We start from the raw sequence: 15,837 nt of genomic DNA, 5'->3' as shown, positions 1-15,837 counted from the left end.
CTGAGCTGGAACTGCCAGGGGATGGGGAACCCCTGGACAGTTCGTCAACTACGGGAATTGAAACGCATTATTTGTCCCGATATACTGTTCCTCATGGAAACGAAGAACCAGGATAGCTTCGTTTTGAAGAAGACTGAAGAATTGCGCTATGATCATCATCTTTTGATAACGCCTACAGGGCATGGAGCCGGTGGGCTCGCTTTATTCTGGAATCAGAAAACTAAACTACAAGTGCTGAGCTCATCTCCGAATTTGATAGACACCTGTATTGAATTCCAAGGCAAAACTTTTTATGCATCTTTTGTGTATGGAGATGTTGATAAACCTAACCGTAATAGACTCTGGAATTACCTGGTGGAAAACGCAAATTCTCATGACGCCCCATGGTTCATAACCGGGGATTTTAATGACTTGCTAGACAATACTGAAAAGGTGGGAGGACCCCTAAGAGCAGAAGGATCTTTTAATGACTTGAGAACCTTCTACTCTGAAGGGGACTTGTACGATCTTCACCACTCTGGTGATCCTCTTTCTTGGAGAGGCACACAGGGAGATCATCTTGTTAGATGTCGGCTTGATAGAGCCGCCGCAAACTCCGCCTGGGCTGAGATGTTTCCAACCGCGAGAAGCCACTACCTAGGATACGAGGCCTCGGACCATAAACCGCTACTCACCAGCTTTGAGTATGTAAGACAAAAACGCAGAGGTCTTTTCCGGTACGATCGACGGTTGAAGGACAATGTGGAGGTCAAGATGTTAGTAGCCAAGGTCTGGAAAGAGGCCACTAACAAGTCGGTACGTGAACGCATAATCCTTATGAGGCACGCTATCTCTGAATGGAATAAAAACCAACACAGAAACAGCAGAATTATAATTGAGGAGAAGAAGATTGAGCTTGAAGCTGCCCTCACAAGCATGGACAACGACAGGATACTTATTGACAAAGTATCCATAGAGCTGAAAGAGGCCTATGAAGCTGAGGAAAACTATTGGAAACAGAGAAGCAGATTGATGTGGCTTAGATTGGAGGATAGAAACACAGGGTTTTTTCATGCAGTAACAAAAAACAGACGAAGAGTGAACTCTTTCTCTGTGATAGAAGATGAAGAAGGAAAGGTCGTCTATAAAGAGCATGAGATAGGCAGAGTTATTGCAACGTACTTCAATAGCTTATACACTACAGAAGGAAGTAGGAACAGAGAGGATATCGTCGCTCATGCTTTGAACCCGATCATATCCGCTGAGGATAATGAAGCCCTGATCAGGCCACCTTCACCACAAGAGATTAGAGATGATGTCTTCTCTATACACGCAGAAAAGGCCCCCGGACCGGATGGGTTCTCGGCAAGTTTCTTCCAATCAAATTGGGAGGCAATTGGCGGAGAGATTATAGCAGAAGTTCAGGCCTGTTTTGACACAGATATGCTGCCGCAGAGGATAAATGAGACCCACATAAGACTCATTCCCAAGATACTAAGCCCTCAAGCTGTTGGTGATTTACCGACCCATTGCGCTTTGTAATGTCCCGTACAAAATTATTTCCAAGATCATGACGAGAAGACTCCACCCAATCCTCTCTTCGATTATTACCGAAAATCAGTCCGCCTTTGTTCCGGGACAGGCGATCTCGGATAACGTACTCATAACCCATGAAGTTCTACACTTTCTAAAGACATCAGACGCTGAGGTGCGATGTTCCATGGCTGTCAAGACCGATATGAGCAAGGCATATGACCGGCTCGAGTGGGATTTCATCAAAGCGGTTATGCAACGACTAGGATTCCATCCCAAATGGATAAAGTTGATCATGCAGTGTGTTTCTACTGTCACCTACTCCTTCCTCATCAACGGCTCGCCTAGAGGAAGTGTGAAACCGAGTAGAGGTATCCGACAAGGTGACCCTCTCTCACCATACATATTCATCATGTGTAGTGAGGTTCTCTCGGGTCTGTGCAATAGAGCGCAAGCGGATGGGACTTTGGTCGGGATTCAGGTAGCACGGGGGTGTCCCCAAGTCAACCATCTCCTCTTCGCGGATGATACTATGTTCTTCACTAGAGCAAACAAAGACTGCTGTGTCGCCCTCTCCCTGATTTTACAGCAATATGAAGAAGCTTCGGGACAACGTATCAATCCGGACAAGTCGTCAATAACCTTTTCGAGAAAAACACCACTGGCTCTTAAGACAATGGTTAAGAGGAGGCTTAAAATTGATAAAGAGGGGGGTGTAGGAAAATATCTGGGTTTACCGGAGCATTTTGGACGAAAGAAAAAGGATCTCTTTGCCTCAATAGTTGATAAGATTCAACAAAAAGCCCGAGGATGGTCAACTAAGTTTTTGTCAATGGCAGGGAAGCTGGTAATGCTGAGAAGTGTGTTGTCGGCTATGCCATCACATTCTATGACCTGTTTCAAACTGCCCATATCTCTGTGCAAGAGCATACAATCAGTCTTGACTCGTTTTTGGTGGGATGATAGAGAAGGGAACATGAAGATGGCTTGGGTCTCATGGTCTAATATGGCGCTACCAAAAGAGCAAGGCGGGCTTGGTTTTAGAGACTTCCAGTGCTTTAATGACGCTTTCCTCGCAAAGCTAAGTTGGAGGATCATGCATAATCCGGGAAGTCTGCTGGGGCGTGTTTTGCTCGGGAAGTATTGCAATGGAGAAGATTTTCTAAAATGTGGGGAGCGAGCTTCGATGTCACATGGCTGGCGTGGAATACTGATTGGCAGAGACTTACTAGTCAAGAATCTAGGCTGGGTGGTGGGAGATGGGAAATCGATCAAGATTTGGTCCCAGCCTTGGTTGAGCTTAAGCTATCAGGAAAGCCCGATGGGACCACCAACGGAAGCAGCCGCGGAGCTTATGGTTGAGGATCTAATGATACCTAATTCAGTGGAATGGGACAGACAAAAGATTCAACTCATATGTCCACTCGAGGAGAGGAATTAAACCTAGTTTATTGGGGGCTCCTGATAAACAAATTTGGTTAGGCACAGACACAGGGGAATTCTCAATGAAATCTGGATACTATGCTGCTCTGCAATGCAGAACACAACTCCCAGAGGACTTACATCAGGAACTGAATAACCAGTTTGATTGGAATAAACAGGTTTGGAAGCTCCCAACAGCACCGAAAGTCAAGATGTTTCTGTGGAAAGTTTTTAAAAACATGTTACCGGTAGGGACTAACCTGGTAGCAAGGAACATACCGGTAGATCACATATGTAAAAGGTGTGGCCTCCCTGAATCTAGTACTCATCTTCTCTTGCACTGCTCCTTTGCGCAACAAGTCTGGAAAATCTTACCGTACGGAAGGAGCATTGAGGCAAGCGGATTATTAGATTTAAGGGAGGATTGGATGAGTTTGCGCAATGAAGTGGTACTACCGCCAGTGGGACTGACCTCTCAGCAACTTACCCCATGGATCTTTTGGCATATCTGGTTAGCAAGGAACAATGTGTGTTTCAACAACAAGTACATCACACCGGAGGAAACAGCAACTCGGGCCTTAGCTGCAGCCAGAGAATGGAATCTTAGCCAAACTCAAGAATGCTTTGTGAAGAAAAAACAGAGCACTCTGGTGGCTGTAGCGCCTAGTGGTGTCCTGATTCGTACTGACGCTGCGTGGAATGAAAGTCTTTTGCTTGCAGGTCTGGGTTGGGCAATAACTACGGAAAACCGGTCCTGGAAGTTCGCACTATATGCAGAATTCGTCGGATCTCCCCTAGTTGCTGAAAGTCTGGCCTTGCGAGCCGCTCTGCATAAATGCAAGGATATGGAGCTACGAAGAATTTGTTGTGAATCCGATCCATCTCTTCTGATCAAGGCGTTGCAGACGAATGTTATGAGCATGGAAATCTACGGTATCGTGGCGGATATCAATGAACTAATTCTTGTTTTTGATTCTGTTTCTTTTCGATGGATTTCTAGAGAGAAAAATAGGGAAGATGATATGTTGGCTAAGAATTGTCTAGCTGATGAACAAGTATTGTATGATTTAAATGTTACCTAACTCTCTGAATGAGTAATGAATGTTTGTGTTTCAAAAAAAAAAACATAAAATACATAAACTGAATTCATCAAAGAAAACATCAATAAACGACAAAAGAGGGAAAGACACACATCCAGATCACGGTTACTAAAAGAACCGGACTGTTTTTATAAAATCTTCTGTTCTTTGTCAAACACCGGCTAATAATCTAGGTATTCGTTTAGTCTCTTCATATATTTTGTTGACAAATATTCTCTTTAAATATGGATGTGGTTTTGTTTCTTTTAATGAATGGAATCCACATAATGGTTTAATAATTTTTAAATTATATATAGGTCATACATTATATCGGCCAAACGAAAAATACTTTGGAGCAGAATTAACATGTTTTTGGGGAGGAGACAAAGCTTGCAATAGATTTTGTGAAGACCAAAAATATCAATCTGGCCAGTGCACTCAGCGGTATGGATGTTGGTTTTATCTTCCATCTCAAAATTTGGGTCCAAAATGAGATATCCTAGTCAAATATAATGATAATTGTATTACTTAAAAATAATATCCATAAAATAACCGTTGTTGTTTTCATATGTTTTGAAAAAGTGGCTTTTTCATTTTTTTGGGTGTAAATGTTAACAATTATACTAATTTCTGAGTTATATAGTTATGGATTACCACTTATTATAAGAACTAAAACCTAAAAAAAAAGACTAAGAAGGATGGTTGATATATTGACAATTACAACATTGTAAATAAAAGAAGAAAATAAAGATCATTGAGTAAAACAAACATTTCGAAAAAATATAAATAAATAAAAATAATAACATTTTTTCGTAAATAATCCAAATTTTTTTAATGAATATGGTATATGAAAATTCGAAAAAACAATATGAATTAATTTTGCAATTTACTTATAGTTTGAGTCATATTTGCAAAAGTCTCTATATATATATATATATATATATATATATATTATTTAACACATCTATTGTATTTGACCAAAGTTCGTAACTCAATGGTTTAAATATGGTAACAGTAAATTCAAAACAAATGACTAAAGACAAATATAACGATAAATTATAATAATAAATAAATAAGTAACAGTCAATGAAATAAGGATAAGTAACAGTGAATGAAATATATGAGTTAACAAATATGATGTTTTTAAAGAAAGAAAACATTGCGTTAAATTATGTATATATTATACCACGATTTACATTCATTTAAAAGAAAACAGAATAACAAAATGGAAAAAATCCTAATTTGTTTCCTCTTTTTCTTTGTCTCAGTCCAAAAAATAGACTCTTTTCTTTTCTTCAGGCGTTTTAACGTCGAAGTTTCTAATAAACTTGAAGGTAACAAAATACTAGAGGTCACTTGTAGTGAGAAAGGAGTATCGACCCGAGTTCAGTTTCTTGATTTCAATTCTAGTTTCCTAGTCAAATTTAGAATTTATCCAAAAACGTTGATATGGTGCAATTTATGGAAGGTAAGTTGCTAATTTTTTGTAATTTTTTATCATATTTGTCTATTGCGTATAATTGTTTTGGTACTAGTATTGATGCAAAACAAATCTGATTATCAGTCAACATTCACAACTATTAACCTTATAATTTTAACTATTTATACTCTTTCGTTCAGGGACCTAATTATGTGCACCATGTGAAATTTAACGCATTTGTTGGAAATGAGAAATTCATACATGATGTATGTGGCAGTAGGAAACCTGACGTGTGTTTCTGGCAAGCACGAGAAGACGGAGTATATGTACGCAATAATCCAACTGGTGCCTTTAAATTTATGTATAAGTGGGATATTAATTAACTTAATTTAACCATAAAATTCTGTTTTTTGGTTATAAATTAACGTTGTCATATTAATTATATTAAAATAAAATCATAATAAATGTAGTATTTTGACGAGACAAATTGTTTAAAACCAAGATAATCGTTCAATCTAAAAATAGTTTTATGTAGTAAAATTATGATGTTTTCTTATTTATCACAATAATTTGACTATACTAGCAGAAAAATAGGTTTTTTAATAGAAAAACTAGTTCATATATAAATGTATTCGCAAGCATACGTACATTTATCCTCGGTCGATTCTTATAGCTATGCCTCCATTATCCTTAGATAAACAACTTGTTTTTTTTAACAACTTGATTTTTATAATTGTATACTACTAAATACTTATTTTCTATTACTTGGAAAAACGTTGGAATTCCTATAAAATTACATATAGTGGCATTATTTTAGAAAGCATAGAGAGAGAGAGTGTCGGTTGATAGAGAGACAGAGCAGCAGAGGATTCACAACCTCAGTTCCTCCTTGATTGGGTCAAGTAAAGAGTTCAAATTTGATAACACAAAAGAAGAGAATATAGAGAGCAGCAGAGGATTCACAACCTCAGTTCCTCTTTGATTGGGTCAAGTAAAGAGTTCAAATTTGATAACACAAAAGAAGAGAATATAGAAAAGGTGGCAGGAAACAGTTGGAGTTTCTTCCCAGAGTTACGAACAAAATAGAGTCTTCTTCGTTACTAAGACAATAAAAAAACCATGAACGTGACTGGTGAGATGGTGAAAAAAGTAAAAGAGTGGCTTGAATCAACGTATACACTGAATAAATAAGCTTAGCTTTAGTTCGCAGTTGCTGTATGAATAACTTATGTACTGATGTTGTTAAGAATTTCGGAATTTTCTTGGATCAGCTCCTACATATATTGTTACATCTTGTTACATTGATACAGTGATAAATGCGCCGTGACTGGACATAATATTTTATTTAAGTTTACAGATTCAAAGAAATGTTTTATTTTACCAGAAGTGTTTGAAATGAGATGGTGAATGTATTAATCATTGGTCTTAACTAGGCTAAAGGTTGTGGTAATGCGATTCTACATTTTCACTTTTGTTCTTTATAGCTGATCAACCTTTCTTTTTGGCGTCTAGCTGATGTTAAAGGTTGAAACTCCTATAATAACATAAAATACATAAACTGAATTCATCAAAGAAAACATCAATATACGACAAACGAGGGAAAGACACATTCAGATCACGGTTACTAACGAACCTGACTGATTAAACAAAAAGCTGCGAAGATTCTAAACTGGGTTCAGTTCTCCACGTTGGAGCCGTAATACATTTTTTTGAAAGCTCTCAGGAGATAAACCAGTATCAGATATCCAAAGAAATTGAACCGGACAAATTAAACCGAAAATGAAAAACGCAATAAACGCTAGGATTGATCTAAACCGGAATCAAACCTCCTTGCTGGAACCGTAATACCTCTTGAAAGCTCTCGGTAGATAAACCGGGATCAGAACACCGAAGAGGTTAAACGACCAAATCCCAAGGTTCACCGCCGCCAAAACTTTCCCGGCGTACATCCGCCGCACCGAAACCGTCCTCTTCCCATACTCCGGAGCCTCCCTTGAGAACTCGTTCATAATCCACTCGACGAGCGTTAGGATCCTCCTAGCGTTGTAAACGACCGGCACGAGGATCCGAGTCGGAGCAGAGAAGCCACACGTGGCGGCTATTCCCTCCATGAAAACCTGACTCGCCAAAAGGAACACGTGCGGTGCAGCGGCACTCACCCCGCGTTTATCGTCCTCTAGGAATCCTTGGAAGATGTAGCAGATCGGAATCAAGAGCCCCACGATCCCCGCGGAAGCTACGTAGAGACGGAAAATCTTGTTCGTGGGGCTTGTGAGAGGAGCATCGCGGTTTGGATTCTTGTGGGGAGGGAAGATTAGTTTGGAGAGGAAGAAGAAGTAGATGAGCGCGAGGATTGTGAATAAGAAATCTTCGATTGTGACGAGACCACTTGCGGAGAGGACAAGGATTACTGCGAGGATGTTTAGTTGCTGGAAGGAGAAGAATCTGGCGGCTGTTGAGGTTTCTCCGGTGGCGTGATGTTCTTCTTCTTTGGGTAAGGCGATGTCGTTGTAAGTCGGACCAACACCTCCAGACATTGTTTTGAGTTTTGTAATAATACTTTTATCTGAGAGAAGATGCTTTTTGAAAATGGGATAGGAAAATTTTTGGGTGGAGAGGAGAGATAAAAGAGAGTGAAGAATGGACACGTGGCGGATGAGAGGAGATTTGAATGGAAGAGGTTTAGAGACGTGGAGGATTCGATTTACAGACCATGTGTGTTTACCCTGTTGATTAAGACCATCTTTATCCCTAAACTCCAATTAAGGGTTTCTTAATTTTTTTTCTGATTAACAAAAAAAAATTAAAAAGCGCACCAATCACGGGAAAATGCAAAAAACCCATCGCAAGCGGTCATCATCTCACGCTTTTGGAAACCGAATTTAAGGATTTTTGTGGGGCCTACAGGTTTAGAAACCCTCTGGTTAACCCCGATAAAAATGCTCTAAGATAGAGTTTAGTAAAATCTGGATATCCATAAATTTTGATTCAGTTTGTTTTAAAAATTAGGATATCTATTACTTTACAAAAGAAAGTATTTTTTTAATTTAATATGTGTAAAAGATAAATTAAATTACAAAATATTTTTTTAAAGCGGATATTTGATCCCATATATATATTTAGAAATTATATGTATAAATAATGTTATTATATTTTATGTAAGTTTTATAATAATTTTATTTATTAAATCTATTATTTTATTATGACAGCTTTAAAAGTAAATATTATTTTAATTTTGTAAGAATAAAATAATATTATTTTATATAGTTCTAGATATATTATTTATTTAAAAAAAAAAATTTATTTATACTGATTAAATAGGATATTCGTTTAGAAATATTTAAAAAAATTCGATATCAAGACATCGAATATCTAAATAACTACAGAGCAGATAAAATCAAATAATTGATTATTTTGATAGTATTAATCTCACTCCTCTTCTTTTCTCCACCCTCTGTTTACTAAAACTCAAGCACTGGAGTTTGAGAAATACTGGGAAGAATACAGCGATGTCCTTGTAGTTGTTGCAGTTTTGGATCCAAGATTGAAATTTCACTTCTTAAAATACTGTTTCTCGGTTTTTGATCAGTCTACTTGTAAGAGAAGGTTGGCTAATGTTCGTTCAAAGATCTATAAACTGTTTGGAGCTTACAAGAAAAACCAGAGAATCAGTAGTGCTGCAACAACTTCACAAGGAGAAATACCTGATGTTCTAGCCGATTATGGGGTAAGTTATGCTCTGTAGTCATTTCTGATAAGTGTTATGAATTTCTGATATCATATAAGTGATGTTTAACCTGTTTTTCAAGGATTCTACGCCTTCTTTTCTCAGAAAGCTGTTGGCAGTGGCAAGTATGCTCTCGACATATAGATGAGCCATTGCTTGGAATGGCCTCTTACAAGAAACTGAATGTGTTACATTACTGGAGAGACAACTCAGCTCGGTTCAAAGAGTTGGCAACAATGGGACGAGAGGTTCTGAGTATATCCATAACAACTGTTGCTTCAGAATCTTCGTTTAGCATTGGTAGTAGAATCCTTAACAAGTCTACTTACTAATGTCCAAGCCTTGGTCTGTACAAGAAATTGGTTAAAATGGTTTCCTGAAATGGGTTAGTGTTGGTTATAATCTCTTCATATAATAAATTGCTTTTTTCCGTAGGTGATGAGTCTGTTGAGAAGACAGAAGAGGATAAAGAAGAAGAGGATAAAGAGAAGGAGAAAGAAGAAGAGAGTGGAGAGTCTATAGACTTGAATTGAGGTATGATTCTACACCTTACTCATTCAAGTAAAACTCGTTTACTTTCTTTGGAAATGAGCACTTTTGATATGAATACTTGTGATATGAGAGAACATTGTGTGGTGGCATTCAATACATTGAAATGTTCTAGCTATTGATCTGAAAATAGATGATTTAGTTTACTCTTGCAACTTGCAAGTAACTTGTTTGAGTTTGTGGGCTAATGAATCTCGTTTCTTGTTTTGTTTTGGATTCAGAAACTAGCATTTTCATTCACTTGCTGCCTCAGCTTGGTCTTCAGGTATCTCTTGGTCTTCTTCTCTTATTTCATAAACCATGATGATTTTGGTTTTGATGGTGAAAGTGCTTTGTATATGAGATAAGATTGACTTTCTTCTCTGATATTTATGCTCTCTACTTTGATCAGGTTAGGTTAATTAACACTGTGTTCTGCTTTGGTCATATTGAAAAGATGTTTTGAAGTTAGTCTTCTTTGTTAGATCTTTTCGCATTAACTCATATTGAAAAGATCGTTTTAAAGTCAAATTTTGTTATATTTCAGCGTTGTTAAAAATCTGCTATATGTCATGATTGCTATATTTTTTCTCATTAACTTGGGGTCAAAATCTTCTCACGTCTGGTATTTATATCTGCAAAAGTTTATGCTATATGTCATAACTGTTAAAGATATGTATCTTCATCTGCAATTGTCTTGAGAATTTGGTGAAAATCTGAGGTTGAATCTTCTTTTTTCTTTGTTGTTGTTGGCTGCAAATGAGAGGAGACAAAGTCACAAAGCTGGAACACAGTAAATTCATAAACAGTGTTGTTAAAAACTTAAGTCTTTTGAGATTGTTTCAGATTTTCAGATTTTTTAATGTTGTTTAAAGTTTCAAAATTTTACTACTCAATTTTGGATATTTCTATCATATTTAAAGGTTGTTTAATATTTAAATTGAGCTTAAATTGAATTTAAACAGATTTGGACCAATACTTAAATTGCTTATAAATGGGCGGGTTTTGGTTGTCCAGTTGGGTGAAGAGTGTTATTGGGTGTGGAGGTTGCTGGGTGTGGGGGTTGCTGGGTGTGGGCTAAATATGGGTGTGGGTGTTTTGAGCCCAGAAAAAAAAACGCGCAGTTGGGTTCTCGTTCGCGTGTTAATTGAATCCCGATTAGCTTGCGTTGAATTATTTTCATCAAAAGATATGCTTCATCTTGTTTTCCTTGGAAATTAGTCTTTGCCCGACTTTGACGCCGGTAATAGGCATTTGGGCAAAGCGTTCCTGTTGGAAAGATGATGTTGATGATGGATTAAAGTTTGATTGACTCAAAAGGGGTTCAGTAAAGCTGGCGTTCAACAGGCGGTCCGGCATAGATCCTTCTTGAGAACTGATTCAAATAATCTCAAAGTAATCGTATGGGGGAATAGCAGATTTCAGCTGTGGCGTCGGTTGATGTCTAAAGAAGAATTCCAGTGAAGCTTCCGACAACGGGGATAGCACATGCTGATGTTGTCGTGTCAATTTCTACAACCACGTTTGCAATGTTTGATCGACGCGTGTCACAAAGACAGAGAGCTGTGCTGCGCGCGTTTAAAGCAACTGAACATCACTTATTGTTTGGTTATTTGGCTTCAATTAAAATGTTTATTCCGTGCCTATCCCTAGCTAAAGTTATGAAAAATCACACTAAAGTAAAGGTTTGCTCTAAACCATTTTAAACAAGCTCAAATAATTTCTCATGTATCGAATCAGGATTTGTTAGCGTGAACCTATAATATTTTATTTTATAAGAAATTATTTTTAAATATTTTATATATCACTTTTATATATTTTATTCTCTATTTAAGGTTTTGAATAGAAAATAAGCTAAAATGGTAGATCATACACATAAGCGTACGATCAACTAGAGAGAGATCTCTTTCTCTCTTCTCCCTGTTCACACAACCATATCTTTCACATGTCTTTGTTTTTTTATGTAAGACTTATGTTTTCTGTTTAGCGGATCTAGCTTTGCATAGGCGAATTTTGTCGTGTTTCCAGCCCAAAATCAGATCAAATCTTTTTGTGTACTCTGTTACATCCCGATCTGCTTGAATTGGTTTATGTTTATCATAGGACATGCTTTGACTCCTTTCCTTGGAAATAAGTCTTTACCTGTCTCTGATTTTGTCGTTAATTGGCTTGTGGTAAAGCTTTCCTGTCAGAAAGGATGGAGATGATGATGGGTTATGTTCGATTCATTCAGCAAGGACTCAGCAGAGTTGGCGTTCTTATGAACGGTCCTACAAAGAATCATGTCGTTAATCAATCAGAGTAACCTCAAGGTTCTAATCCGAAGATGAAAGATGACCCAACAATGGCGTTGGTTGGAACGGAAGAGGATTCCGGTGAAGCATGAAAATTCCGGTGACGGTGACGGCCACTGTCGATTATCGAGAAGGTGTCGTGTCACAATCTCCAATCTCGTGTGCAATGAAATGGACGTTTGTCATTAAGCGTGAAAGCGGTGGGATACGTGGAAGATTAATCGATCTGTATGTTTGGGTCAATTTGGGATAAATTGTATTCAGGTTGCATGGACTTTCAATATTGTTTCACCATGGAACTGTCTTTGAATTTTTCCATGAATGAAAAATGTTGAAAAAAATATTACCTACGATCCATTATTGTTTTTCCATTCAACATTTTTGTCACGTTAAAAAATTAATGTATTTTACTAAATACTAAAATAACAACGGGTTACATGCAGTCTAAATTAACAAACAAAAGCAAAATACAATAACTTGGCAGTTCTTTTATTTTATTTTTAGTCCAATGGGCTAGAACATACATTGGTATCAAGTACAAAGCCCATAAACGAATAATGAAAACCCCAATACAAGAAGCAGCAAAAGAGATTATTGTGCTTCCATGTGTTGGCTTCTGAGTCTCTTTCGATACACGCATCTGAACATGTGTTTGCTATGCTTGAACCGACAACCTTGACCACCAGAACGCTTCCGCCACCGTGAAATCAAAACTTGCTTCTCTATCACTATCATATGTTCTCCGATTTACGGGACACCAGTGAAAGATGCCATCCATTGTATTTGACCAAAGTTAGTAACTCAATGGTTTAAATATGGTAACAGTAAATTCAAAACAAATAACTAAAGACAAATATGACGATAAATTATAATAATAAACAAAATAAGTAACGGTCAATGAAATAAGGACAAGTAACAGTGAATGAAATAAATGAGTTAGCAAATATGATGTTTTAAAAGAACGAAAACATTGCGTTAAATTATGTATATATTATACCACGATTTACATTCATTTACAAGAAAACAGAATAACAAAATGGAAAAAATTCTAATATGTTTCCTCTTTTTCTTTGTCTCAATATAGACTCTATTCTTCTCTTGAGGCGTTTTAACGTCGAAATTTCTAATGGGCTTGAAGGAAACAAAATATTACAGGTCACTTGTAGTGAGAAAGGAGTATCGACCGGAGTTCAGTTTCTTGATTTCAATTCTAGTTTCCTAGTCAAATTTAGAATTTATCCAAAAACGTTGATATGGTGCAATTTGTGGAAGGTAAGTTGCTATTTTTTTGTTGTTTTTATCATATTTGTCTACTGCATATAATTGTTTTGGTACTAGTATTGATGCAAAACAAATCTTATTATCACTCAACATTCACAACTATTAAACTTAGAGTATAATTAATAGAAGGTTCTTAGGGGGAGTTCTTAGCGGAATATAAGAAACCGTCTGTCAACTTCCGTTAAGTATCTCACCCTAAGAACTTCATATTAATCATGCTCTTATAATTTTAACTGTTTATAGTCTTTCGTTCAGGGACCTAATTGTGTGCACCATGTGAAATTTAACGCATTTGTTGGAAATGAGAAATTCATACATGATGTATGTGGAAGTAGGAAACCTGACGTGTGTTTCTGGCAAGCACGAGAAGACGGAGTATATGTACGCAATAATCTAACTGGTGCCTTTAAATTTATGTATAAGTGGGATATTAATTAACTTAATTTAACCATAAATTCTGTTTTTTTTGTTATAAACGTTGTCATATTAATTATATTGAAATAAAATCATAATAAATGTAGTATTTTAAGGAGACAAAACTTTGTTTAAAACCAAGATAATCGTTCTATCTAAAAATAGTTTATCTAGTAAAATTGTGATGTTTTCTTATTATCACAATATTTTGACTATATTAGCAGAAAACTACTAGTTTTTTTTAATAGAAAAGCTAGTTCATATATAAATGTATTCGCAAGGATACATTTATATAAAGCCCTCCCGGATGAAGGGGACCGCTGCCTGACCGGGCCCAGGGGAATGACCCGCGAAGCGGGGAACCCCTGAATTATCAAAAAAAAAAAGATACATTTATCCTCAGTTGATTTTTATAGCCAGTGTCGTGCCACAGTGTTGAAAAAAAAAACATTCACTTATGGCAGCAAAAAATAAATAAAGATCCAAAGGCATCATCTGTTGACTATTACCATTCATAATATAACCATTAGAATTGGAGTATATACAACGAAAGCAAGATAATAATTTTGATTAAAAACATGAGCCTATAATTAACAAATACATGAGTTTCCTAAGTAAGAAATAATGTAAACAACTGTTAAATAACTAAAATAATTAGATATTAGTGATTATAGGTCTGAATGCATTTTTGAAATATTAAAGCTAAAGTTAGTCAAATTTTATCTTTATTTGATTATGGCATAAAACATTGAGTAATTTAATTATTTTATCTTAAAATTAACTAGAATATTTAATGATGAATACTTGATTAATATTTTTAATAAATATAAAAAATCTTGTTGTATAATTACAATTTTTTTATTAGTTTAATTATTTATATGTTCTTCTCTATTAAAATATTTATTTTTATTTTTTGTTGTTGAGATTTTTATGATTCGTTTAGGGCAACCATAAATGCTCGCACGGCTCTGCTTATAGCTATATATGCCTCCATTATCCTTAGATAAACAAGTTGATTTTTATAATTGTATACTACTAAATACTTACTTTTTATTACTTGGAAAACGTTGGAATTCCTATAAAATTAATATAATGGCATTATTTTAGAAAGTATATCCTTAAACAACAATAATACTGGAAAAACGAAACAGATTAAATAACATAATTTGAATACAAATGTTTTCCACCAAGACAATAAATTTTTCAAGAAGATTATGTATTTATTTGTTGGGCCCCTTATTTGTTACTATTTTTTGTTAAAATATTTATTCCATTTGTTAGAAAAAAAACAACTAACAAAGACAAAATCTAAAAATTTTAGTCAACAACTCTATGTTTCCATTATTTTTACTAATCCATAGATAAATTGTACTGAAGAGACAAACATTAAAAATCACTCCAGCTGTTGTTAGGGTACAACTAAATTAATGGGGGAAACAAATGCAAACACTGGAAATGAAAACACATTTGTTTACCAAGTGTCACTAGTTTAACTAGAAAGATCCTCTATCTATTTGTTTACCAAGTGTCACTAGTTTAACTAGAAAGATCATCTATCTATTAAAAGAGAAGGATTACAACATTTTAGGTAATCATGTGTCATCACCACAATGAGTCTTAGAATCCTTAGAGAATTAGGTTGGTCCATCTAAATAAATAATAAGTTTTTTATTAAATTAACAATAAATTTATTATTAATGTTTTTCATTCTTTCCTTAAATAAAAATTACGGAATTGTCTATTGTGGCTATAGTATATATGAAAATTAATGATTTTGATAATAAAGATTTGATAAAAATTAGTGTATTCTTTATCATATTTATTTAATTTCAAATTAATAAAATAAATTAAACAATTACATTAACCGTATAATAAAAATTTAGATTTTTCTGTGTATGTTATATTTTGATTTTTTCTAAACGACTATAAATTACTAAAACTGTTAAAAGTCTCACATTCAAATTTTTGTGATCAATGATTTAATTTTTTTGTTATGATAAAATACAAATAATTACAATTTTTTTTGTTATGATAAGTGTAAAAGATATTATATATATATATATATATATATATATATATTAAAATTAACCTATATATCATATAAAATATATAAATATTTTAATTTTGAAATTTACTTTGAAGAAATATTTTTGGTAAAAG

At 35.3% G+C, this 15,837-nt stretch overlaps 2 protein-coding genes and 1 pseudogene across 2 annotated transcripts; 2 read left to right on the top strand and 1 right to left on the bottom strand.

The window, feature by feature from the left end:
* Window positions 1-5,016: 5,016 nt before the first annotated feature.
* On the top strand, window positions 5,017-6,741 carry LOC106416857 (S-protein homolog 8-like). Its single transcript, XM_013857747.2, has 2 exons — window positions 5,017-5,481; window positions 5,634-6,741. The coding sequence occupies exons 1-2, from the start codon at window positions 5,185-5,187 to the stop codon at window positions 5,814-5,816; spliced, it is 480 nt and encodes a 159-aa protein (XP_013713201.2). The 5' UTR covers window positions 5,017-5,184; the 3' UTR covers window positions 5,817-6,741.
* Window positions 6,742-6,970: 229 nt separating this feature from the next.
* On the bottom strand, window positions 6,971-8,062 carry LOC106418719. Its single transcript, XM_013859476.3, has one exon. It carries the CDS (start codon window positions 7,968-7,970, stop codon window positions 7,254-7,256), a length of 717 nt encoding a protein of 238 aa, XP_013714930.2. The 5' UTR covers window positions 7,971-8,062; the 3' UTR covers window positions 6,971-7,253.
* A 2,301-nt stretch (window positions 8,063-10,363) lies between these two features.
* Window positions 10,364-14,593, top strand: LOC106416856 (annotated as a pseudogene).
* Window positions 14,594-15,837: the final 1,244 nt, after the last annotated feature.

Source organism: Brassica napus, chromosome C2 (assembly GCF_020379485.1).
Source record: "Brassica napus cultivar Da-Ae chromosome C2, Da-Ae, whole genome shotgun sequence".
Taxonomy (NCBI): Eukaryota; Viridiplantae; Streptophyta; class Magnoliopsida; order Brassicales; family Brassicaceae; genus Brassica; species Brassica napus.
This window is presented reverse-complemented; position numbering and strand designations above follow the sequence as displayed.

What these genes read in the sequence shown, in the direction of transcription:
- LOC106416857 (XM_013857747.2), top strand. Translation starts at nt 5,185, where the DNA reads ATGTATATATTATACCACGATTTACATTCATTTAAAAGAAAACAGAAT. An exon ending in TATGGTGCAATTTATGGAAG is followed by an intron (nt 5,482 to 5,633) that starts GTAAGTTGCTAA and finishes TCTTTCGTTCAG; the next exon opens with GGACCTAATTATGTGCACCA.
- LOC106418719 (XM_013859476.3), bottom strand. Translation starts at nt 7,970, where the DNA reads ATGTCTGGAGGTGTTGGTCCGACTTACAACGACATCGCCTTACCCAAA.